General features: G+C 38.3%; 5 protein-coding genes and 1 non-coding gene across 23 annotated transcripts; 2 read left to right on the plus strand and 4 right to left on the minus strand.

Annotated features, from left to right (window-relative positions):
• Positions 1 to 69: 69 nt before the first annotated feature.
• On the minus strand, positions 70 to 4220 carry LOC117624415 (pentatricopeptide repeat-containing protein At5g64320, mitochondrial). 4 transcript variants are annotated; one of them, XM_034355631.1, is made up of 4 exons: positions 4050 to 4220; positions 1342 to 3954; positions 624 to 742; positions 70 to 388 (listed from the first exon to the last, which is right to left on the minus strand). In XM_034355631.1, exon 2 carries the CDS (start codon positions 3802 to 3804, stop codon positions 1639 to 1641), a length of 2166 nt encoding a protein of 721 aa, XP_034211522.1. In that variant the 5' UTR covers positions 3805 to 3954; positions 4050 to 4220; the 3' UTR covers positions 70 to 388; positions 624 to 742; positions 1342 to 1638. The 4 variants fall into 4 exon arrangements, with proteins under 4 accessions (XP_034211522.1, XP_034211523.1, XP_034211524.1 ...); XM_034355632.1 differs by having other exon boundaries at positions 499 to 742; XM_034355633.1 differs by having other exon boundaries at positions 624 to 767.
• Positions 4221 to 4674: 454 nt separating this feature from the next.
• LOC117624416 (thymidine kinase a) lies at positions 4675 to 9882 on the minus strand. Of its 2 annotated transcripts, XM_034355635.1 has the most exons (7): positions 9772 to 9882; positions 8469 to 9319; positions 6545 to 7806; positions 5908 to 5995; positions 5521 to 5665; positions 5264 to 5385; positions 4675 to 5132 (listed from the first exon to the last, which is right to left on the minus strand). In XM_034355635.1, exons 2-7 carry the CDS (start codon positions 8810 to 8812, stop codon positions 4880 to 4882), a joined length of 2214 nt encoding a protein of 737 aa, XP_034211526.1. In that variant the 5' UTR covers positions 8813 to 9319; positions 9772 to 9882; the 3' UTR covers positions 4675 to 4879. The 2 variants fall into 2 exon arrangements, with proteins under 2 accessions (XP_034211526.1, XP_034211528.1); XM_034355637.1 differs by lacking the exons at positions 5908 to 5995; positions 6545 to 7806.
• Positions 9417 to 11528, minus strand: LOC117624419 (putative yippee-like protein Os10g0369500). Its single transcript, XM_034355650.1, has 3 exons — positions 10917 to 11528; positions 10557 to 10665; positions 9417 to 9922 (listed from the first exon to the last, which is right to left on the minus strand). Exons 1-3 carry the CDS (start codon positions 11057 to 11059, stop codon positions 9839 to 9841), a joined length of 336 nt encoding a protein of 111 aa, XP_034211541.1. The 5' UTR covers positions 11060 to 11528; the 3' UTR covers positions 9417 to 9838.
• A 149-nt stretch (positions 11529 to 11677) lies between these two features.
• On the minus strand, positions 11678 to 15150 carry LOC117624417 (ras-related protein RABA5a). Of its 13 annotated transcripts, none has more exons than XM_034355638.1 (6): positions 14948 to 15150; positions 14686 to 14732; positions 13840 to 13918; positions 13397 to 13533; positions 12828 to 13295; positions 11678 to 12289 (listed from the first exon to the last, which is right to left on the minus strand). In XM_034355638.1, the coding sequence occupies exons 5-6, from the start codon at positions 13165 to 13167 to the stop codon at positions 11949 to 11951; spliced, it is 681 nt and encodes a 226-aa protein (XP_034211529.1). In that variant the 5' UTR covers positions 13168 to 13295; positions 13397 to 13533; positions 13840 to 13918; positions 14686 to 14732; positions 14948 to 15150; the 3' UTR covers positions 11678 to 11948. The 13 variants fall into 13 exon arrangements, 12 of the variants coding, with proteins under 12 accessions (XP_034211529.1, XP_034211534.1, XP_034211538.1 ...); XM_034355643.1 differs by having other exon boundaries at positions 11698 to 12289; positions 12828 to 13249; positions 14948 to 15096; XM_034355647.1 differs by having other exon boundaries at positions 11698 to 12289; positions 13397 to 13510; positions 13840 to 13911; positions 14948 to 15095.
• A 1316-nt stretch (positions 15151 to 16466) lies between these two features.
• On the plus strand, positions 16467 to 19929 carry LOC117626753 (inositol transporter 4-like). Of its 2 annotated transcripts, none has more exons than XM_034358581.1 (7): positions 16467 to 16819; positions 17267 to 17431; positions 17572 to 17642; positions 17759 to 18094; positions 18219 to 18326; positions 18575 to 19177; positions 19279 to 19929. In XM_034358581.1, the coding sequence occupies exons 2-7, from the start codon at positions 17299 to 17301 to the stop codon at positions 19756 to 19758; spliced, it is 1731 nt and encodes a 576-aa protein (XP_034214472.1). In that variant the 5' UTR covers positions 16467 to 16819; positions 17267 to 17298; the 3' UTR covers positions 19759 to 19929. The 2 variants fall into 2 exon arrangements, with proteins under 2 accessions (XP_034214472.1, XP_034214471.1); XM_034358580.1 differs by having other exon boundaries at positions 16468 to 16819; positions 17261 to 17431.
• Positions 19930 to 22754: 2825 nt separating this feature from the next.
• TRNAL-CAG lies at positions 22755 to 22835 on the plus strand. The gene has a single exon. It is a non-coding gene; the product is annotated as a tRNA-Leu (tRNA).
• Positions 22836 to 23376: the final 541 nt, after the last annotated feature.

The raw sequence follows: 23376 nt of genomic DNA on the forward strand, positions 1-23376 counted from the left end.
GTAGAGATGCTGGACGGATGGTATGTTAAAATTGCCGGAGTGATGAGCCAGTTTGAACAAACATAAATATGAACATGAAAAGTCACGGCAGCAATGACGATAACATATGTTGTCAAATTTGTTCGAGCAGAAACAAAGAAGCATAAAAATGCTGCTTGTCTCGCATTTATAATAACCAATCTTTGTATCTGCCCAGGGTAGAACAATCACACAAGAAAAGAACACCATCATGATTTTAAAATGAAAATCACATGTTGTCATGGATCAGCTCTGACTAGAATTTGCACAATTCCAAGTGCCACCAAGGTAAATGATTATCCATAATGTGCTGCATTGGGTTTATCAGATCATGGCCATAACCTCTTCTATATGACACTTTTAAAGGTCCCTGTAACCGAAAAAATACAAATACAAATAAAAGTATCAGGAACCAGCACTTGCCAGCCAAGATCATAAATATGTAAAAGAAACAAATCAGGATCTGTAACCCTCCAGTACCAAACAACAAGCTGTATATTGTACTTGCATCGATTACAAATGAGGATTCCCCTTGAAATATATGGCATACATATAGTGATCATGTGGACTGAAAGCCAAAACGTCTGAGGAGTAAGGAGAACAACCTTAAGAATTACGAATACTGTTCGTCCTTTAGACAAGTTGATAACTTGATCCTTTGACGAATTACTATTTTCCACCTCCTCCACTCAATTTTGCCTGCCGAGTGCTTGTAAGCATAAACCTGGGATTATAATGAGCTCCTTAAGCTGATCATGTAACATGATAAAAATCAAAGCCTCATGGAAAGACACATACCATGTGATCAATCATTGCAGAAATAAATAATTAGAACGTACCAACTATCATGGGATTGTAGATTTGTAGATTTGTGAATTCAGGGGTCCCAACAAACATTATTATACTATTTATTAGTAAAAGTTCCTACTTACACATTTGCATTCAGAACTTGGAAGAAAAAAGCTAATTATTTTCATAGACATTTTATAAAAAATGATGTCTATATATGAGTGTGCGTGTGTGTGTGTATGCAGCCTAGCAGAATATAAATATAGAAGTATGCATATGATCTCTTTCACCACAAGGCATCTTTACAATATGTAACTCTAGAAACTTCCTAACATTACAGATGCAAGCTAATGCTTCCGAATGATACAAATTCACTTATGTCAAAGTATGGATGAAATACGAATTTGCAATAGGTACTAGAAAATTTATACATGAAGAATGAACCTTAAGCTCAATCAACACAAAAGTAAACTAAGTAAATAGTTAATGCAGGTATATTGTATATCATGTTAGGTCGGCCAGGATTGCATTTACCTCTCACATCATAATGTGAATTTGTTCAGCTTCAACCAGCAAAAAACTCTTGACGAGATGAGACAGCCAGCCAGCTTGTTCCCTAAGCGCCAACCCAAACATGACTCAAAAGTGCTCAAATCAAAATCTGGAGTATCATTTCCGGGCAGAAAATCATAATAAAGTACTTCCATATCCACCTCCAATTACCACAAGCATAAAAGCTCAGAGGGCAGACATCCGAACAAAACCAGAGGGATTCTAGTATTTGCAATGATTTGCACTAAAGCAAACTACAATCAAGCTTCCTCCCAATCCCTAAACAATATAGCTCTGATTCTCCTCATCTCTTTCTTTAAATAAGTTGCTGACCAGTATATACCAAGTCAAATGATTTGGAACGAGCCCGTTATTCACACCTCTATTTAAAAGTAAACAAGCATCATAAATCATGCCCTCTTTGCAATGCCAACTGATCAACGTGTTATAAGTAATAACATCAGGACACATCCCTTCAACTTGTAACCTATCAAAGAGATTCAAAGCTTCCGAAATGCGTCCCAACTTGCACAGACCATTTATCAGGCTATTATAAGTGACTATGTCTGGCATCAAACCCCGATGAATCATATCTCTTAAAAACTCAAGTGCATCATATACTTTGCCACTTCTACACAGACCATTAATCAAAATATTGCATGAGATACTATTGGGATGAAGTCCCTTCATTATCATTTCTTCAAACAATCCCCTTGCTTTTTCAACAGCTCCAGCTTTGCAGAGTGCCTTTATTAGTCCATTATAGGTTATTTTGTCAAGAGGGCATCCTCTAAATAACATTTCATTTACAAGCTTAAGTGCTTCTTGGATCGCACCTCTAGTCAAGAAAGCATTAATTAATGTGTTGTAAGTAACAGTGTTGGCAATAACACCCTCCAGTACCATATCACGGTATAACCCTAAGGCCTCTTCCATCTTATCAACCTTGCACAGTCCATATATTAGAGAATTAAATGTAAATATGTCTGGCTTACATTCATTGCTTGAGATTTCACTAAACACTTTTAAAGCTTCATGAACTTTCCCATCCTTGCATAGAGCAGATATTAAACGATTGTATCCCACAATATTCAGACTTAATCCCTTGTATGACATCTCATTTAAAACATCACCAGCTTCCTCCAGTTGGCCCTCCTTGCAGAACCCATCAATCAATATGGTGTAAGTTATCACATTGGGCTCGCAACCCTTAATTTCCATCTCATTGACCAATTCACGAGCAGAACCCAAACGGCCCTTCTTGCAGAGTCCATGAATCAGTATGTTAAATGCATATACATCAGGTTCACAGCCACTACCTAGCATACCATCATATAGAACAACTTTGGCTTCATCAAACCGTCCACTCATAACATACCCATTTATCAAGGTATTAAAAAGCACAATATTTGGGCTAGGCACTTTGTTCAACAATGCCCTTGCTTCCTCAACTTGCCCTGTTCTGCATAATCCATGCATTAAAACACCATAAGTTACATCATCAGGAGTAAACCCCCGAAGAAGCATCCGATCAACTAACCTTGCTGCCTCATGAGTCCGATTGACCTTGCAGAAAGCATGGATAATATCATTGAAAGTCTGAACATCAGGTGTGCAACCCATCAAAAACATTTCCTCCAAAAGTCTCAATGCTTCATTCACTTGATTATTCTTGGAGAGTGCATGTATAAGAGTCTGGTAAACCACTGAATTTGGCACACACCCATGCTTTGTCATGTCTCTCAGAAGCGAGCAAGCAGTATCCACCTCATTAACCATACAAAGTGCTTTCAGAACCACCCCAAATGTGTAGACATTGGGAGAGATACCCCTACTCAACATGTCATAGAAGACATTGGGAGCAACCTTCGGGCAATTCCCAGCCACGAGTATATCCAATACAACATTATAAGATCGGAAAGTTGGTTCACAAGAATAAACACCTCTCATATCCAAAAGCAGCCTAGTTGCTTGTCCGGGCAGACCTGCTCTTCCATAATGCTTCATAATCATAATGAAAAGGGACTCCCTAAACACAATCCCTTCCTCCATAATCTGCATCAACAACCTATCTATAACCTTAAACTCCCCGGCCGCCCCAAGCTTATCAATTAACACATAGTACACATCAAAAGAATGCCAATAGCCCTTCTGGGCACCTACCAACTCGAATATCTCCATCGAAGTGGGCACATCGAGTGGAAGTTCAAGTAACTTACAAAGCTGAATTGGAGTGATTTGAACGAGTGACTTCCTAAGTTCATTGAGGTCAAACGGCTTAAGCATCTTCTCCCATTCATTCTCTGACTCTGACCCATTAGTATTTAAGACCCTATCACTGGTATCCGTAACATACCCAGCTGAGAAAATTGCAAAACAGTGGGTTTTTAACAAAGATTGTAACCTTATTGTCAGAGGGGTTGAAATATGTAGTCTTCTAAACATTACTGTAAATGGGTAGCTCAGAGTTTTAAGAAACAAATAAGAAAACCAGAGAATCGAAAAACCTGATAAGCAAACTGGCCATGAGCCCTTTTACAGAGATTCGGGAAACCTGAGAACCATTTCGGCTGAAAATTTCTGAAGCTTGAAGAACTAAGGAAGAAGAAAGATAAAAATCCATAAAACCGTCAAAGGGATTGAATAGAAAAATGAGAAAAGAAAGATCAAACTTTGAGAGTAATACATACCGGTGCAAGCACATGGAAGGGACATGGAAGGTCTTCGAAAGCCATCGAGTCATGAGAGAGAACATGTGCTCTAGTTTCTCAGGCTCCCCTTCGGGCCTCGGTTACCATCTCAACTGCTGTAACGAGGTCTTGTGGACAATTTTGGGCTGGCTTAGCTCTAGGCTTGAACTACTTTCGGCCACAAATACATGTTCAGCACATTCGGGCCAAACTTTACTGCAGACAGTCCAAAATTTCTGGTTCTCTATTATTATGCTATACTATTTAAACATTCGAATATATCTAGAAGTATAGCCGCGCGGCTATACTTATTATGTAAAACATATTTAATATATTAGAATAGTATAGTTGCGCGTTTATACAATTTAAATATTCGCATATATTTAAGAAGTACACACGCAGCCCACTGGTTTCGGAGTGTCTGTCATTATGTAATTACTATTTAGAGATTGAAAGATTTCCAGCTCTAGGGCTTATTCATTTTCGAATGCCTCAAAATTTTATGGCGGTGTCAAACAAAACAACTATCTCAACCGGCATAAATTCATCTGTGATGGCATTTTCTGTATTGGAAAAAATTAATAATAATTGAAGCATGAATTGCCAGCAATCATGTTTAAACGAATTAACAGGAGAAGCAAAAGATATCAATTTTTTTTTTCGCACATTCTTTGGTTGGTGAAAAGAATATATACATTCTTGATCGATACCGTGTAACATTCCCTATCAACATGTTGTCTAAAGGGTCATCCAGCAAAGTGTAAACTTTCCAATAAGACATGTAAGGAGGTTGCAGAATACAGATATATCCTACTAACTGGCAAAAGTTACTACGCATATGAACCGCACTGAACTCGGGATTCCAGGACAACTCTCGCAGCTTCTATGGCTACTTGTCCACCAACATAGTGCTGCCGGCAGACAGGCATGTAGACTTCAGCCCCGCCAATAAGCTCAGTCTGCATCTCCTCCGTCTTTCTTAATGTAAAGAAAGCCCGGTTCCCACAAAGTTCACATCGAGATGTTAACTTGGTTACAGAATCAGCAAGAGGAATTATATCTAGCACAGAACCAAAGCTCCTCCTGCCATCAATTTTTGAATTGATCATCAAATCAAAAGGGAATAATATTTCCGAGGAACAGGCAAGAACTGCTCATTGCAAAGTCAAAGAATGAGCTTGAGAACCTCAACTCGTGGAGAATTGAAATAATACCTTAAATAGTCACCATCTAGCCCAGCGACTATTACTTTTTTACCATCATGATCAGCGGCTTCAGAACAGAAATCATACAGGTCGTCAAAGAATTGGGCTTCATCAATACCAATTACATCTAGCTGCCACCGCATAGTAATTATGAGTAACATAAATTGTACATGGAAAAATTATGCAATTTGTCACCTAGATAACAGTGAAACTATAATAATTTCATATAAGAATTGCTATCTAATCAAATACCGGCACTACGATACCTGATCATATGCATCATGGCTCAACTTTTGTTTGAATGCTGATAGATGTGTTAACGCCCAACACGGCATCTTGACCCCATCATGCGTCACAATTGAATCTAATCCATATCTTGTATCCTTGCTTGATTTAATTATAGCAACATTTCTGCCAAAGAGTTATACAAAGGAATTAATGAATGATAAGCATGAATCCAGTAAGACATGTAACAATTTTCAAACAAGAGCTCAAAAAGATTAGCCCTCTGCCTACAAACAAACCAGAAACCTTTACATCTCGAGAAAATATTAACAGTAACTTGGAAGTATATGGATACAAGGTTCAATGTACATTATTTAAGCACCATTCAGAGGTAGCACTAAAAACCTAGAAAGGGTGAATATCTTTACCTCTTTTGCTTACATCTTGTGATTAATGACTTATGGGGAAGTTGACCCTGAAAAAACTTGGCCCATGGACTCTCCTCTTGGATGTGCGCTGCATACCAACAATCATGAAAGTCCTCCAAGATTGTAAAGATCAATCCTAGAGATAGTTATTAATGTCCAGTACTACGGGTATTACCACTGTATATAAACATCAACTCTCAACTTCTAGTCATCAAGCTGAAGCTTTGGAAAAGTATTTACTAAGAACTTGGTTGATACATTCTATGAAGTATCATCTACATTTGTGCGGTTTTCTTCTTCTCACTAAGAACCTAAAGGAAAAAACACTTGCAAGCTTCATGTATTACTGGCATGCATAGGGCTCATGAACTGAATATAAACAATTTTCTCTCTTACATGCTTTTCAACTTCCTAAAGACTGCAATTTCTATCACACTTATGACACTGATTAGGTAACTTTCTGTGAGTATATCACTGCATGTTTAATTGGTTTTTCAGACAAGACCAAAGTAGACATCTCAAGCATGAAGCACTTATGTATCGAGTTCTTTACAAGACAGGCAAAAGAGAGACATTCCTAGGAAATAAGCACTTTTCCATTACATAAATGAGCTTCCACTTAAATGAGGAAAATAACCTGAATCCTTTAGAGAGCAATCAACCAATTTAACCATCTCATAAATCTCCTTGGATTGTTTGTGATATGTATCACCTTTAAGAAAGAAGTGGACCTCTTTTTGAACCTCTACTTTGCTATAAGCAGGCTCCTTTCTCATCCCTGAATCCGTCATCATAGACCTAAGCTTAGCAACATTGTCCCACAACCCAAAAGTGGCATAAGCATTAGACAAGACTACATACTTTCCAGCATTTTCTGGTTCCAATTCGAAGTATTTCTTTGCTGCAAGCTTTAACAAGTCTCTGTCTCCATGAATTCTACAAGCCCAAAGAAAAGCACCCCACATCACTGAGTGCTCCTTACAAGGTGAGTTCGAAACAAACTCATAGGCCTCTTCTAACTGCCCAGCACGTCCTAAAAGGTCAACCAAGGCAGCATAATGCTGTGCTCTTGGGTGAATTCCATAGTCTCTTGTCATTGAAGAAAAATATTCCCAAGCCTCATCAACTAAACCTCCATGACTACAAGCAGAAAGAACTGAGATAAAAGTAACATAATTTGGTCTGAAACCTTCACTCTTCATCCTATGAAAAAAATCTAAGACCTCTACAACTCTTCCATGCTGACCATAACCGGATATCAAAGCAGTCCAGGTAATGGCATTCCTATTTTGACATGTATCAAATACCCTTTGCCCATCACATAAATCACTACATTTGAAGTACATATCCATGAGGGCACTATTGACTACAACATTTTCTCCAATTTGGCACTTTATCATGATACCATGGGCTTGCTTGCCATGCTCCAGTGTTGCTAAAGAGGCACACGCCCTGAACACTGATGCAAAGGTATATTGGTCTGGGATCAAACCACTATGTCTCATCTTGTAATAAAGACTCAATCCCACATCTTCCAGTCCCTTTTGCACATACCCTGCAATTATTGCATTCCATGAAACCAAGCTTTTCTCAAGCAACTTATCAAGCAAAATGTGGGCAGTTCCTAAATTTCCTGATTTTGCATACAAGATCAACAACTTGGTCTTCAAATATTCATTGAGAACAAACCCCACAACGATCATTTGTGCATGAATTATTTTCCCCTTCTTATACTCTTTCCTAAATATACATTCTTGCAATAGAAGAGCATAGGTGTCTGGGTCTACCTGTAACCCTGTATGGCACAACAGCCCAACGGCTTCTGCCAATCTTCCTGAATAGCAGAGTCCCTTCAGTGTTTTATCCACTGGGATGTGCTTTTGGGGCTTGACCTGAAAGCTGGAATTTCTTACTGGTGATTTATGTACTCAATCAATGGATCCAATAAATTGGTAAAAGTCAACTATTGAACAATGATGACACAGAAACTGAAAGTTCACCCGAATCACATGTATGTCAATGGAAAAGAATTTCCATAAACTTGGCATACATGCTCCAAATTAGCTGCTTAATTCTCAGTTTCAGAAAAAGGCAACAATTAACATCACTAGTCCTACATAAATCAATCAATCAATCTACACGTGGACATTCAGACCCTAGGTAACATAAGCACCATCACTCATCAGTCAGTGTAAATAACAAGTTCCACACTAGTATGTAATATGTAACTATAACTGTACATATAAGATGCACATACGCATGCAAACCTTTTAAAATTCAACAAAGAAAGTAAGCCCAATTCCATATTAAACCCAATGATTCGGCTTGGCATTAAAGAAACAACTCGCATGAAGTATAAAACTGAAGAACTTCAAAATTTCATGTACTACAAATATCCGAACATTCAAAATCTTAATAGCCACTTCAATAGTCAATTAGTGATTTATCTTCGGCACAAAACAGTAACATCCATGATCCACCAAAAAATGGAGAGTCACTTAAAATTCCAGACTTCAAAAAAAACAAAAACAAAACAAAACAAAATCAGTGGAGAGTCAAACCTGCCATCGCCTCTCTCGGATTGAACTTTACGAAGAAGCGTCGTGGTCTTGCCGGCGAACATTGGGCCGACGATCACGTGAATCTCACCGGATCGTTGGCGAGAAGCCGTCTCCATTTGCATACATCGGTTCTGAACTGAAGAAATGCAGGTTTTGGGCAAAAAAAGATTGGGTTTTGGGAGGAGAAGATTGGGGTTCTGGAAAAGGGTTGGTGGGTTGAATGAAAAGGACTTAGAGGCTAAAGATGAAAGGGCCAAAGGTGTGGTCTTGGAGATGTGAGGAACAGAGTAGGTTGAGAACGTTGTGGCGGAGATGAGGGCCTTCATTCTTGAAATAGCTAACATCTACTTTGGTCGGGAGAGAAGGCCGGGGAGAGAGACAAGGGTTTAAAGGGTTCTGCTTATTTTGATTTTATTTTGAGAAAAACAAACAATTTTTGCCACATTTTATTGTCAAGGCTGTGGACGGTGGACCCCAGTTGGCAAATGTGTCACGTTTAATTGGTTGTTAATTCAAATCGCAATGGTCATGGTCCGCATTTGACAATTGTCCAGCAATTTGATTCCGTTCGATTCGAGGTTTTAAATTACTCTCACCAACGGTAGGTTTTTTCCTCCAACAAAGAACAACAAAAAATTACCGTGTGAAGAAGATATATCATTTTCACTCTATTAGATTAGGAATTTAGGACTAGGAACTGCTTGGTTTCTGATCCAACAATTCTCTTCATTGGGTTACTTTCAATGTCTTAACAGGCCACATATAACGCCATTTCAAGCTATCGCCTCTTCGAGCTTTCAAATCACCTTCAAAAAGCTTAGCTCAGGAAGACAGCACCAAAAATGCAGTTACTGATACAACATAACCATTTATTTCAGATGGTGAAACAAGTGTATTGGTTGATGTATAGGATCAATCAATAAAAATATTGATCGACCAAAAAAAATCAATAAGAATTTTAGCCTTCAACTTTATTTCATCTCAAGATTATCGGCCGCTTCCTGTCTCTTTTACAGAAAGCAAGCATTAACATGAAACCACATGATGTGCCAAACCATGACACAATTCCATAATCATTTCATGACGGCCGCTTACTTTGTCTTTTACAGAAAGCAAGCATTAACATGAAACCACCACATGTGCCAAACCATGACACAATTCCATAATCTTTTGATGAAGCTATTTCAAAGACACAAGAAATCCAATAAACAGAACACTATTATTGCCGTTTGGTGCTCAGAATCAAAAAGGTCTTATCCTAAAGTTGCACCAGCTGCAATCTGGATGAACACTGTTTACTTACAGAAAGTGTATAGTATTGCAAAGAGATGGCTTTTGGTCTATTCTCGCAAATGTTTCCTGTCCAAGCATCACCAACCCTCCTTCAGCATCCGTTCCCTCTCCAGGATGTACATTCCTTCTTTATACTTTTGGCTTGGCTCATAAGCCTTGTCCTAGGATTATGAAAATCAAAAGCAGTTAGTTTAAACCAGAACTTGCACACTATAATCTTCATAAGTGGCTAAGAGATTTCCAAACATAAAATTGGACCACATGATCAGAGAGTACCGGAAAATAAACTGAAATCTAAAGTGAAGTTTGAAATAGATGGGGCTACTCTAATTAAGCACATCATAAAAATAGACCATCCCCCTTGAGTCCACCACTAGTCTAAAATCTAGACCACACCCCATTAATGAAATTAGTAATCACACAACACAAGGAGAAGCAGCCACCACTAAATTGATCAAAAAAGCTGTTATTGCAAGGTTTTTTTTTTATAAATGATTACTTCATAGCAGGATCCTACAAGTTTAACAGCCGCTGATCAGTTTAAAATCCATGCTTAATCATTTAAGCGGAGCATGAACAAGGTCCATGTGTAGCATCATCACGACAGCCAAAGATGCCAATTTAGCAAGACCCACTCGATGTGAGAGTGCTGAAGAGAATAGCATTTTCATATTACATTAGATTTAAGTAGACAAGCTTGTGAATCCTTCCATTAAGTTGTCTTAGAAAATGGATCGCGGATCATGCATAAACATGGAACCTAAATTAAAAATCACAACAGGCTTTAGAACTCACATATTTCCAGCCCAGAATTTGCTGGCAAGAGCTACAATATACGTCGTTCACTGTATGCAATCCGCTAATGAGTTGCCTCTCTTCAATAGGCCCAAGAGATATATTTACCCTGAAAAAAGAATGCTCAACGATCAGAACAAGTAACAAACCCAAATCATATCATAGCATAAACACATCGGTAAGACTCAACATCAAGTCAACATTTTTACGCACAAGATTTTACTGGGCCATTATTTTGAAATAATGAAATAACATTTATGCTTCCACCAAAATTAGCAATGTTATCAATGTAATCCAATTCGAACCAAAGCGAGAACCACGAAGTGGTACAGGAAATGAGGGTCGAATTGGATGGCTTACACATTCCTGAAGAGATAGGCTCTGCCATAACGGCCCTGAAACTCCTTGGAAACGACGTCGTCGCGGGAAGCAGAGTCCACCTTGCAATACCTGCACTTGAAGATCCTTGGCCCACTCAGCGTCTCTATAAACAGCCGCCCCATGATTTTCAATTTTTTTTTATGGGCCGAGCCCTAATTCCCAAATCGATTTCGCAGTCAAAAAGACACAAACCTGATCCTTCAATTCGCGCTCTCTCCGTGTAAAGAGTGAAATGGTGTTGTGGGCGTTCGGAGGTAGTAGGATAGGAGGCAATAAAAATATTGCCACGTCATAATTTGGGGGCATTTTTGTCATCCTAATTATTTCATCCATCTAATTAACCACGAGGCAAATTTTCTCATTTTCTGTTTGGGAAAATGGGTTGGGATGGGGACTGATTTTTCCAAGTCCTCCAAAGCTCATTGAGTTTTGCTAGCAGCTCTTATTTTCATTTGTTGATCAATTGTGGCTCTTATAAGTTATAGGCAATTATCCAGAGAAATATATGCATCGTCATCTTCACCAATGCAGTACATGAAATTGACCAGAGTAAGAAAGGCATATGAGAGTCAAATCACATAAACTTAGCCCCTCTGCACACCAGTCCACTGACTGAAAGTTCTTCCAAGAAATCACAAGAAAAGGAAAATAAGATAACAAACCTAGAAAAGTAAAAGGCAGATGAACGAGTTCATATATTGTATTAAAAATAAGGAACCAATAAATGAAAACAAAGAAAATGGCTGAGAAGTGCAGTGCATAAATTACTGAATTTTGAACATTGTATAAGCTTTCTAATCCACCTTTCGGGTCATTTACATCTTCTACCTCAATTTTCTTTTCTTCAACCAGATTGAGTGAAAACATGTTTCTTGAATGAACATTTAAACAAATTCAAGAAATTAGATCACAGGGAGAAGAAGGAAGGCAAGGAACTTGAATTGAAAATTAAAAGAGGCTACTTGGGACCCGCCAAAAAAATCCGTCCAGACCCTCATGTGTTGTGTATCCCTAAGATGAGCAGCACCCACCTTTTTTAGGCTCAGCAGCTGCGTCTTCTTGGTTCCCATCTCCCTGTAAAACTACCGTCTTCCCATTCCCCACCCAGCTAGGGTCCTGTTTCTTGAGCTCCTGAGATATCATAACTTTTCGGCTTAGTATGTTGTAGATCTCTTTCACAACCATCTGAAAGGCGGCGACAACGTTGGATGAATCAAGAGCAGATGTTTCCATGAAAAACAAACCCTGTGCTTCTGCCAACGCCTTGCCTTCAGAAGTAGGTACCTCCCTGGCATCCTTGAGATCAGACTTGTTACCAATAAGTATTGTAACTACATTCATGTCGGAGTGAGCTGTTCAACAGTATATCCACCTGATCAATCCTCAGTCCATCACATTAATTAAGGATAAATGCTAGGAATCTTTTGAAGCCACAGGGGTACAGGAATAACAAATTGACAGGGATATTGTATTCACAACTAATAGCCATTACCTCATTCAAAATAGTCCACTAAAGAGTATTTGGCGAAGAATGTAAAAGTGAACCATTAAAATATAGTTTGAGCGTGTACAATAAGACATTCCCAGCAGATATACACGGTGAGGATGAAACATTCATCATCCAATTTTTTTAAGGATACTCACACCTTCTCTATGCAAAGCCCTAGGGCATAAAGCATCACCACCATTTCCTCAATGTATCTAAGATTTTAAAGGCTAATAGTTCATACAAATCATCTGTTGGCATGTGGGATTCCCAATTAAGGTTACCTAGAAGGCAAACTAAGTATTGCATTATGTTGATAAGAACTTACTGTGGAGAACCAGAAGAAATATGTATTGGGAGAAAGCTATTAAGTGAAAAACAAGGGACACTGTCGAATGACTTACTGTGGAGTTCATTAAGCCATCTGCCAATGCTATCAAATGTCTGGCGTCTACTGATATCATACACCAAAAGAGCTCCAACAGCACCTCTATAATATGCGGATGTAACAGCCCTGAACCGCTCTTGACCAGCTGTATCCCAGATCTGTGCTTTGATTTCTTTACCATTGATATCCATCTTTTGGGTTTGGAACTCTACTCCTATAGTTGACTTTGAATTTGGGTAGAACTCATCTCTAGCAAATCTTGCAAGCAAATTAGATTTTCCGACCGCTGAATCACCAATTAAAACAATCTTGAACAGATAATCCTCAGTCTTTTCCTCCTCCGAATAAAAAGCCATTGCCCAAAGTGTACAGATTTGTTGAGCTAATGGACCATATTAATAGTGAGTAGCCTGGATGGATCTTCAAGCGACTAATAACCTACAAAATATCTACTTTACCCCGTTCAAACTGCAGAAATGATTCTCTGTACAAAAATAAAACAGTTGCCTGAGGAAATGTGTAAGGCAGGGAAGGTATATAAAGCAAAAAAGCTTTCCAGCAATAACAGAATTTGAGGCTACCTACCTTACAAAGCTAAGGTAGGATTAAAGATAGTACCCTCCCTGCCTCCTCTTAGATTCCTTCTACAGATGTAAATCTATCTGGATAGCTTTCTCCATTTCAAATTACAATCTAGCCCTACATAAAAAAAGTGCCAAACCCTGCAGCATCAAGAAAGCATCACGTATTACAGACTTCTAATCATGAATTGGATGTGAAATGTTAAAGGCAAATTATTCCCCTGTCAAGATTGTTACAACTATTATTTTCTCTAGGGGACTGGGAACCAAAGCATAAGGTGTAAAAGCAAAATAATTTAAACATGAGAGAGAGAGAGAGAGAGAGAGAGAGAGAGAGAGAGAGAGAGAGAGAGAGAGAGATCGGTATGCAACTGCCTTTGTGCTTGCAGTCTACACATGTATGCATGCTCCAGAACATTTTACCCTCGCATGGGCTATATGTAATACCTCAATGCCTTCTTTGACCGTAATTTTGGCCTCCTCCGACTCCAGCTTTCCCTCCCACTCAGTGCTTTAAGGCTGAAACCTAGAAATCAGAGGCAATGATGATTAGCTAATTCAGTTATTCTTGTAAGAGATTGCACCATGAGACAATGATGCTGAAACAACATGAAATTTGAGATTTCTTAAAGTCTCAAATGTTAAACATTATCGTGTCAAAGGTCACATGGCTGCATTATTCAGAATATAAACTTTATATTGCAAACCTCACCATTAATCACTAAAAGAACCTAACTCGTGAAGTAAACTACTTTATGCTAGTCTTCCAAGTCAAGAAAATAAAAGGGGATGCTAATTAAAACCAGATTGATCAACTACTCCCTGAGAAAGAGCTAAACTGAATCATCCTTATTCACACTTCCATTTTAAAAAGCCCCACATGTCTCAAATTGCTAAGCAATAACAATAAATTGCTAATCACCAAAAACAACGCCAAGCTCTGAGAAGTTGGTGGACTGTTCCAAAGGGGGGGATAAGCTTACATAGTTTTCCTTTTTAGGGGTGAAAATAAGAGTACACAATTTTAAAAAACAACATGGTCACTGTAACTCAGACTCTTTAATTCTCAAATATAGCTAAAAAGTCAGAGGGAAAAAAAATCATGGCTTTTACCCAAATGAATGCCATACTGGGGCAGGCTAACAAACCAACCCAGTAACATTCACTCGTCGTCATATTCGCCGAGCAATCCCGATCCTATTGAAAATAATAACTTGTAGACGTAAACATTATGTTTCTTGGTATTAATATGCATGAAACAGAGAAATTAGGAATTTTAAATCCACAAATTACCAGATTGCGGGGTCAATAATGGATCAATAGCTTGGACGTGTCCAAACCTGCCACAACCCGATCCATTCAAACATTTTTCATTATCTACCCAATAAGCACAACAAAACAAACGATAACGATGACAATGATATCGAACATTTCAAAAATAAACAAATCGAAATTTGGAGATCGAAAAGAGCCGTAACTCGTAAGGAATACAAATCTCAAATTTACAAGGTTTCAAAAGAGAGAGAGAGAGAGAGAGAGAGAGAGAGAGAGAGACCGTGGGTGTTGTGATGAAGGGTAATCAACGGTGGAGATCGGTGGCAAACGGCGGTGATAGGAGGGGGAAGGGCCAGCGGAGAGAGGTGAGAGGATAAAAGTGCACAGGGAGCGTCAGAAGCACACATCGGACAAATGAGGGGGATGAGGGCGATATCAAAGGTAATTTCGGAATATGTTCAAAGATGTGAGGGGTTTTTCGTCTAGCTAAGAAATTCACTTCCAACGTGAAAACAGTAACGGTAAAACAGTTATAAAGAAACTATCAATGCATGGGCCAAGATAAAGGGGATTTGCGGATGACCTAGGGTTGAATGGGAAAGTACAGAGTGAGGCCCAATTCGAGGCCAAATCGAGAAATTATAGTATAATACGGTAGTATTAATTGTCATATTGTGATAGATAATAATTATAATAGGACATGTGAAAACATGTGAAAAACCAGGAATTCGAATTGAATGATCATGTATGTAAATGTTCTATTAATATTTACATACAAGAAAAATAAATTGTTCATAGTAAGTGTGGTGGATTTCATAATAATGTCTTGTGTAATGGTTTGTAAATTTTTGTTACCTTGGCTTGTAGCCATGGAGGAATTGCGTGATTCAATGTATTATCTAATTGGCAGAATTTAAGTGCACGTAAGAAAACAGAGAGTGAATGAGTCTAACATTTCTTGATAACCTAATTTGACTGCATCTAGATAAGATTGAAATCAGTCATTACTCCTAATCTTTGTTCTGATTCCTAATATTTCTTGATACATAAAATCCCGCTTAATTATGTGTAGCACCAAACAAATCATTGAAATAAGTGATTTTTCTCTCCGATGTAATGTTATCCATTACAATTCAATCTTGGGTGTGAATCCTATCCAATCTTAGGAACATGGTTTCTATTTGTGTTCTAAATTCAACAATAGAAACGTGCACTAATACGTTAGATACTACGATAGGAAGGTCTACTTCACGAGCACGCATTACCATATAGGGTGAAATATTTTAATTTGTTTTATCCTTGTTGCCAATGCTAATGTTATTTCCATTTCCATTCTGAAATTAAATCGAAATCAGGGATGCTGTATATTTAATAGTGTTTTGGGTAATTAGCAACCATAGAAAGATAAGACATCTGTTTCTTCAACCTAAGATCATCAGCATAGAGGTAAGATTTATTACTAGTTTCGTGTTCAAGCATCAGCCTAGCCTATCTTGTTTCTTCAAAATATCCTGTAGGCTGTAGCGCTCGCGCACATGGTTTTAGTGAAGCAGGGGAACGTTGCATGAGTTTTGTTTGAGTGGGTTTTTTGCAAATATAATCTTTGTTTATTGGGTTTCCAAAGGCCAAAGATTTTTCAAAAAAATTCCGTCTGCAAAAGAACAGAAGATACCTGTAATGCAACCAAGAGAAAAAAAGAAGAAGAAAACGACAAAACCGCCTAAGATTACGTTGATAGATTAAATGCAAACAAATCTGATTTTGTCATTGGTTGTGTTTTGTCATTGGGTTTGTGTTGACCGTTTTCTTCCTTTATCCAGTAGAATCCTTTTCTGCAACTAATTTCACTCACTCACGCACTCAAACACCACGGGTGGTCTCTCCTCTTTAAATGTAGTCTCTGTTCTACTTCTACAGAAACTCTCAGCAATTTAATTAATAAAGAGGAAACAGTTACGCTTTTATATTTCAAAATCAATCATAATAAATATATATATATCACCCATCCCTCACAAAAATATTTTACATAATTAGATAAAAGTTGACCATCATCATCATCAAAATTCAAAGTACAGAAAAAACCCAACTCTAATCTAAAACTAGGCGGCAGAAGAACAGAAGGGAAGAGCTTCAATCCATAAGGCATAGCAAGGTAATGGTTTTTGTTTTACAGCATTGCTCTTGTTCGTATGGTTTTTCTTTCTCTGGGGTAAGGGTCCAATGGTAGAAGAAGGAAGGTAAACAACCAAAGAATGGCGAACCATGGCTTCTTTCATATATGCATGTGTTTTGGAACCAATCTTTCTTGCAGTAGGAAGGTGTTTTAAAAGAAGAAGATTATCAAATTCATAATTTCCCTCTACGTTTTGATATGGGATTAGGACTTTATACCTTCTTCTTTTTTTTATCATAACAAAGGATTTGATTTGATTTGTCATTAATTTTTTAATTTTGAGATTGAATTCATTTGAATTGTTTGCCCATAAAGAACATATATTTTTCTTTATTTTCTTTTATTTATGGTATTGGGTGCAATGTGAATTGGCTGCCTCAAAATTCAAAAGATTGATAGCAGTTGATTTTTTAATTTCAGGGTTAGAGTGAGTTTACTTGGAAGAAATAGTGCATGATATGGAGGGAGGACACCCGCCCGCTAGGAAGACAGAGTTCACAGAGTGTTGGAGGACAACATGGAAGACGCCTTACATTATGCGTCTTGCTCTCTCTGCTGGCATTGGAGGCCTCCTTTTCGGATACGATACAGGTGCTTCCTTACTTAAATCTCTTCTAAAACCACAATTATCCAAACCAACAATTAATTTAGTTCATATTCAAAGGACAAAATTCTACGCAGGATCCATGTAACTATTTTCTAATTCTATCTGTGTTGTTGGAGTACTGTAGGTGTGATTTCTGGGGCTTTACTATACATTCGTGAGGACTTTCCCGAGGTTGACAAGAAAACATGGCTGCAGGTGAGTTATAACATTTCCACTGTTTTGTTCATGTTAATCAGTGTAATTGATTAAGCTCATATTTTATGTATGTCTCAGCTAACTTTGTGGTATTGTTCATTGACATTAATTTGTAGGAAACCATAGTGAGTATGGCTATTGCAGGGGCCATCTTTGGTGCTGCAATTGGTGGATGGATGAACGACGCCTTTGGCCGGAAGAAGTCAATTCTAGCTGCAGACTTTGTGTTCTTCATTGGTGCAATAGTTATGGCTGTCGCTCCAGCTCCGTGGGTGATCATAATTGGGAGAATTCTGGTTGGCTTGGGAGTTGGAATGGCTTCCATGACCTCACCGCTCTACATATCAGAAGCCTCTCCTGCTAGAATCAGAGGAGCTCTAGTCAGTACAAATGGTTTTCTAATTACAGGAGGACAATTCTTGTCCTACCTCATCAATCTCGCCTTCACCAGGGTACCTATTACATTTGAAGCTTCAGTTCAATTGGATATGTCACAAAGACAACAATTTTGAACAATAAGAAATCAATTATATCAATTTCAACTTAATTAATTGTTGTGAAATTAATTTGCTTCAGGCTCCTGGAACCTGGCGCTGGATGTTTGGTGTAGCAGGAGTTCCTGCTTTGGTTCAATTTGTACTGATGTTGTCACTTCCAGAGTCTCCCCGATGGCTCTACAGACAGGTGACCATTTATCAAACTCTCATCTTAACTATATTATGTGCATGATCATTGTCATAGTTATTCAAGCATATTGAAATATCTTAAATATGTTTTAAGGTTGACATAAGGCAAACAAACTCGCTAAACTTAGATCTTTCTTCTTGATTGAGATTGGTCTGATTGTAGCATTAGTTTTTTACTTTTCATACATAATTACTTGATTATGTGTATACTGCCATACTCAGTTTTGTTTTGTTTGTGTTAAACAGAATAAGGGAGATGAGGCGAGGGCCATCTTAGAGAAAATTTATCCTGCCGAAGAGGTTGAGGCCGAAATGAAAGCCTTGCATGAATCTGTCCAAGCTGAAAAGGCTGAGGAAGGAGATGCTGGGGATGGCATGATAACAAAAGTAAAGGGTGCTTTGAGCAACCCTGTGGTTCGAAGAGGACTGTACGCAGGCATTACTGTTCAAGTGGCTCAGCAATTTGTGGGTATTAATACAGTTATGTATTACAGCCCAACAATCGTTCAGTTTGCTGGATTTGCATCGAACCAGACGGCTTTAGCACTCTCTCTTATCACTTCTGGCCTCAACGTGGTTGGCACCGTTATCAGCATGTGCTTTGTGGATAGATATGGGAGGAGAAGGCTGATGATTGTTTCTATGATTGGGATTATCACTTGCCTGGTGGTGTTATCTGGAGTGTTTTTCCAGGCAGCATCTCATGCTCCACATATTAGTAACTTGGAATCCACTCACTTTGGTAAAAACTCTACATGTTCAGCTTATGGGTCTGCTTCTAATCCTGGATCATGGAACTGCATGACATGTTTGAAAGCAGACTGTGGTTTCTGTGCTAACAAAGTCAATGTAAGTTCACCTCATTTACTTTGGCCTTCTTCTCAAGTTGCCTTGTCAGATACTTATGATCTAATAAATTCTGATTGCTTTTCCCTTGTTGCAATTGTCAGTATGCCCCGGGAGCTTGCTTGGCTCTTAACGATGATATCAGGAGTTCGTGTCGCCAAGAACATCGTGTATGGTACAGCAACGGTTGTCCAAGCAAAGTTGGGTTCTTTGCAGTGATTCTATTGGGATTGTATATCATTATCTATGCACCAGGAATGGGAACTGTACCCTGGATTGTCAACTCAGAAATATACCCACTGAGATACAGAGGCACATGTGGAGGAATGGCTGCAGTTGCAAATTGGAGTGCCAATCTCATTGTGAGTGAGACCTTCTTGACCCTGACTCATGCTCTGGGTTCTGCTGGCACCTTCCTCCTCTTTGCTGGCATTTCTGTCTTTGGACTTGTAGCCATTTACTTGCTGGTTCCTGAAACCAAAGGGATGCAATTTGAGGAGGTTGAGAAGTTGCTTCAGAAAGGCTTTAGACCCAAGCCATTTTCTTCAAAGGAAAAGCAAAGCAAGAATGTTGAATCTTCTTGAGTCAAGCAATACAAGTCTCTTTAGTCCTCTGATATATGTTCTCTTCAATGTACTCTCAAACAATTTTTTTTAATCTCTAAAATCATATTTTTGGGCCATGCCATGTAGTAGGTAATAACATAGTTGAAAGCCTGCCTGCCTTTCAATATTGTCTATTTATTATTAAACATATTATTCTTCCAGCTCCACAAAGTTCCATCGACCAAAAAAATTGAAATGTTTGTTTAACTTCTTTAACCCTAAGTTGAACGTGTCGACATACATACACCAATCAAGTTCTTTATCATGCTCATCTTCCATCTTTTCTTTTTCCTGTCTTATAACTTATATCATATTTAGTAGTGGAAAATACTTTCCTCCTTACAAGGTAAGTATAAACTTCTACATTCCTGTTAATAACAGTGTAAAATGTGAAAACTTACCCATTCTTGGAATTATAAGCCTTTTATAAATAAGAGTTGGAAAAGGAAACACAAGGGAAGGGAGGGGGGTGGTAACTTGTATATGTATATGTCAATGACAATGATGAATGATGACTGATGCATGCATGTCTCTCCATCTTTCTTTCGCGTAGTCGGTGAGATCATGACTAGCTAATGGAAGACCCTATCTTATAGCTAAGCTGAACTTAACAACTCCAATGCCATTGGTCTGCCTTTTTATTTGGAAACCAAGAAAGCCATCACGTCAAGTTAAAGACTTTTTATTACCATGATTTGTAATCTTAATTATAGTATTTACTTGGTCAAGGTATGCCTTATAACTTATAAGTTACGTCAATTGGGATGTTCTGCAGTCGTCTCTTGTGGGTTTACTATTTAGGGTTTTTACAGTACTCTTACGTGGGTCCACTGTGTTGGTCTCTAATTGTGGTTCTCGTCAGAAGTTTTGTGTTAGGTTTTGTTTTTGACTTGTTCTTTTATTGTAATGGTCCAAAGTGTGAATTAGACTCTCTTGTTAGTTCATAACATGTATAGTACTCTTTCCTCCTTTAGATTATTGTCCTATGAGGGGTCGTTTGGTACGGCGGACTGTCATGGACTGGACTAAATCCTAGGACTGTCTTGGATTAGCTCGGATTGGACTAAACTGGATTAAGTACTGACCTACGTTTGGTGCTGTGTCGGACTAAGAAGCTGGATTGTAAAAATAGCGAAGACCTATGTTTGGTGATGTGTCGTCATACTAAAAAATATTTATTGTAATATTTAAATTTAAAACAATAATTTTAAAAAAAAATTTCTGAATTTTTTTAAAAGCTAAAATTATCTTAAACAAAAGAACTCTTCAGATGGAGACCCAACTCAACCTCCCCATTCTTTTTACTTTCTTTTTATCTTTTTTTTTCCCTCTCTATTTTTTGTTTTGTTTAAGATAATTAGGTTCATTGCATTGGAAGACGGAGAGAAAAAACAGAGGTTTTGCCTCCTATGGATCAAATCATCAATGCCTGTTGCGATTCCCCTCCCCCACTGAAGCCATCTTCTCTTGCTCCCTAGAATTAATAGATTCATTCTTGCCTCTCTCTCTCTCTCTCTCTCTCTCCCCCCCCAGAAAAGCTTCAAACAGAGGCTTCAGCAAAGGTGTTCTCCCAGGCATGCCGCACATCCTCTTCGATCTTGGTAAGCCAGTGATCTGGGTTTGTATGGTTGCAGAAATTAGGTAACCCCATGAGGAATCAGAGCAGATAAAAAGGGCTCTCTGGGTCAATTGATTGGGTGTTCAATTGGGTATTGTTGTTGCTGTCGATAGGGTTGGTGGTGGTGACAGTGAGGTTGGGCGATGACAATGCGAAGGTTTAGTTCGGACTCGCGAGTTCAATATAGCGTGGGTGTTATATTGCGAGCCGCTTTTCAAGCTCGCTAAATTGGAACAGCGAGTGAAGGAGATTTTTCACTGTTGGACTATATAATCTCATTTAAATTAGTCCCCTATCTTAACAAACATAGGTTTCAAGTACTATTTAAGATAGTCCAATCCAGTGAAGCCTACCAAACACACCCTGAAGGTTTTAACGAGGCTATATCATGTCGCTCTTTGTACGTTTGTGGGACCGATTCACTCTGCGTAGATTGACTGAACGCAGAAAGCCTTCCACTGGCAGGCGATCGTGTTTTTCACAAGATTTATCGGTTTTATGAATGAATTCTCCTTCTTTTTTTAAAAAAAAAAAAAAAAAAACTTATAAGTTACGTCAAGGCTCATTCTGGGTTGCCCAAACCTTATTCCAGCTTGGGCTTTATCATTTGGGTCATGATGGGCCGGCCAAATTGCATTGCATGCGGCACAATCATGAAGTATACATGTCGACCCAGTCCACATATAGGCCCCAGCTCAAGCTCATACAACTCAGATCTAAATATGAACCCAAAGATGCATGACCATGATTAGACAAGGTGGGCCTAGAGTGGACCATTGCCAGCAGGAAAAATCATTACGGCTTCTGCCAAAAGTTGTTCGAAATACATCTTTTTTATTTGTCAAAGATATCTATTAAAGGCCAATAGGGCTAGCCTAGTAGAAAAATAATATTGACTTGTAGACTATTGATCTTATGTTCAAATACTTTATGATATCAATTTTGTAAGCTTTCACATTTTACACTGTTATTGACAGAAATGTAGGAGTTTATACTTATATGGTAAGAAGGAAAGTATTTTCCACTACTAAATATGATATAAGCTATAAGGCGGGAAAAAGAAAAGATGGAAGATGAGCATGATGAAGAACTTGATTGGTGTATGTATGTCGACACGTTCAACTAAGGGTTAAAGAAGTTAAACAAACATTTCAATTTTTTTGGTCGATGGAACTTTGTGGAGCTGGAAGAATAATATGTTTAATAATAAATAGACAATATTGAAAGGCAGGCAGGCTTTCGACTATGTTAGTACCTACTACATGGCATGGGATGGGCCTATATATCCTGCCAAGCGACTGCTAGATGCGATTCCATGCGGTATTTGAATGTGTTTGTTGGAGGGATCCACAACAAGGTCAAGATGGCCGAGTTGGTCTAAGGCGCCAGTTTCAGGTACTGGTCCGAAAGGGCATGGGTTCGAATCCCATTCTTGACATGATTTTTATTATTTTTCTATTTTTTCGAATCCTGTCCAGTTCTATCTTGTTTGAATAATTTGGGATCAGCCTAAATATTTTTATAAGTTGACCATATTTAGGGGAATTATATGTGAGTTTAGTGGACCTTAATCCAATCCTTGAAAATGAGAAAGTTGAAGATTTTATATAAAAGTTTGACATCACATCACATGTACAGTTGAGAAGAAATTGTATTTGGAAATATGCTCTACTCATGAATGTCTAAAAATAGTAAAGAAATACTAGGAATGATAAATACAAATTGAATAAACTTGTTGCATGGCTAATGGGCGACATGGGTCTCAACAGAAATCGGTCAATGCACTATATAGTGGTCAGTAATTGGCGACATTTGAGGGCATGTAAGAAAACAGAGAGAGTGAGGCGTTGGAGAGAAAAGTGTTGAGCCTAGAGAATTCCACATTGTCAAAACTAGGTATAGTATATAAACATTACAAGGACCCCCAAACCTTCTTCTTCCAAATTAGGACTTTTAACACCAGCAATCTCTTTGGTAAT

This window comes from Prunus dulcis, chromosome 4, assembly GCF_902201215.1.
Source record: "Prunus dulcis chromosome 4, ALMONDv2, whole genome shotgun sequence".
Classification (NCBI taxonomy): Eukaryota; Viridiplantae; Streptophyta; class Magnoliopsida; order Rosales; family Rosaceae; genus Prunus; species Prunus dulcis.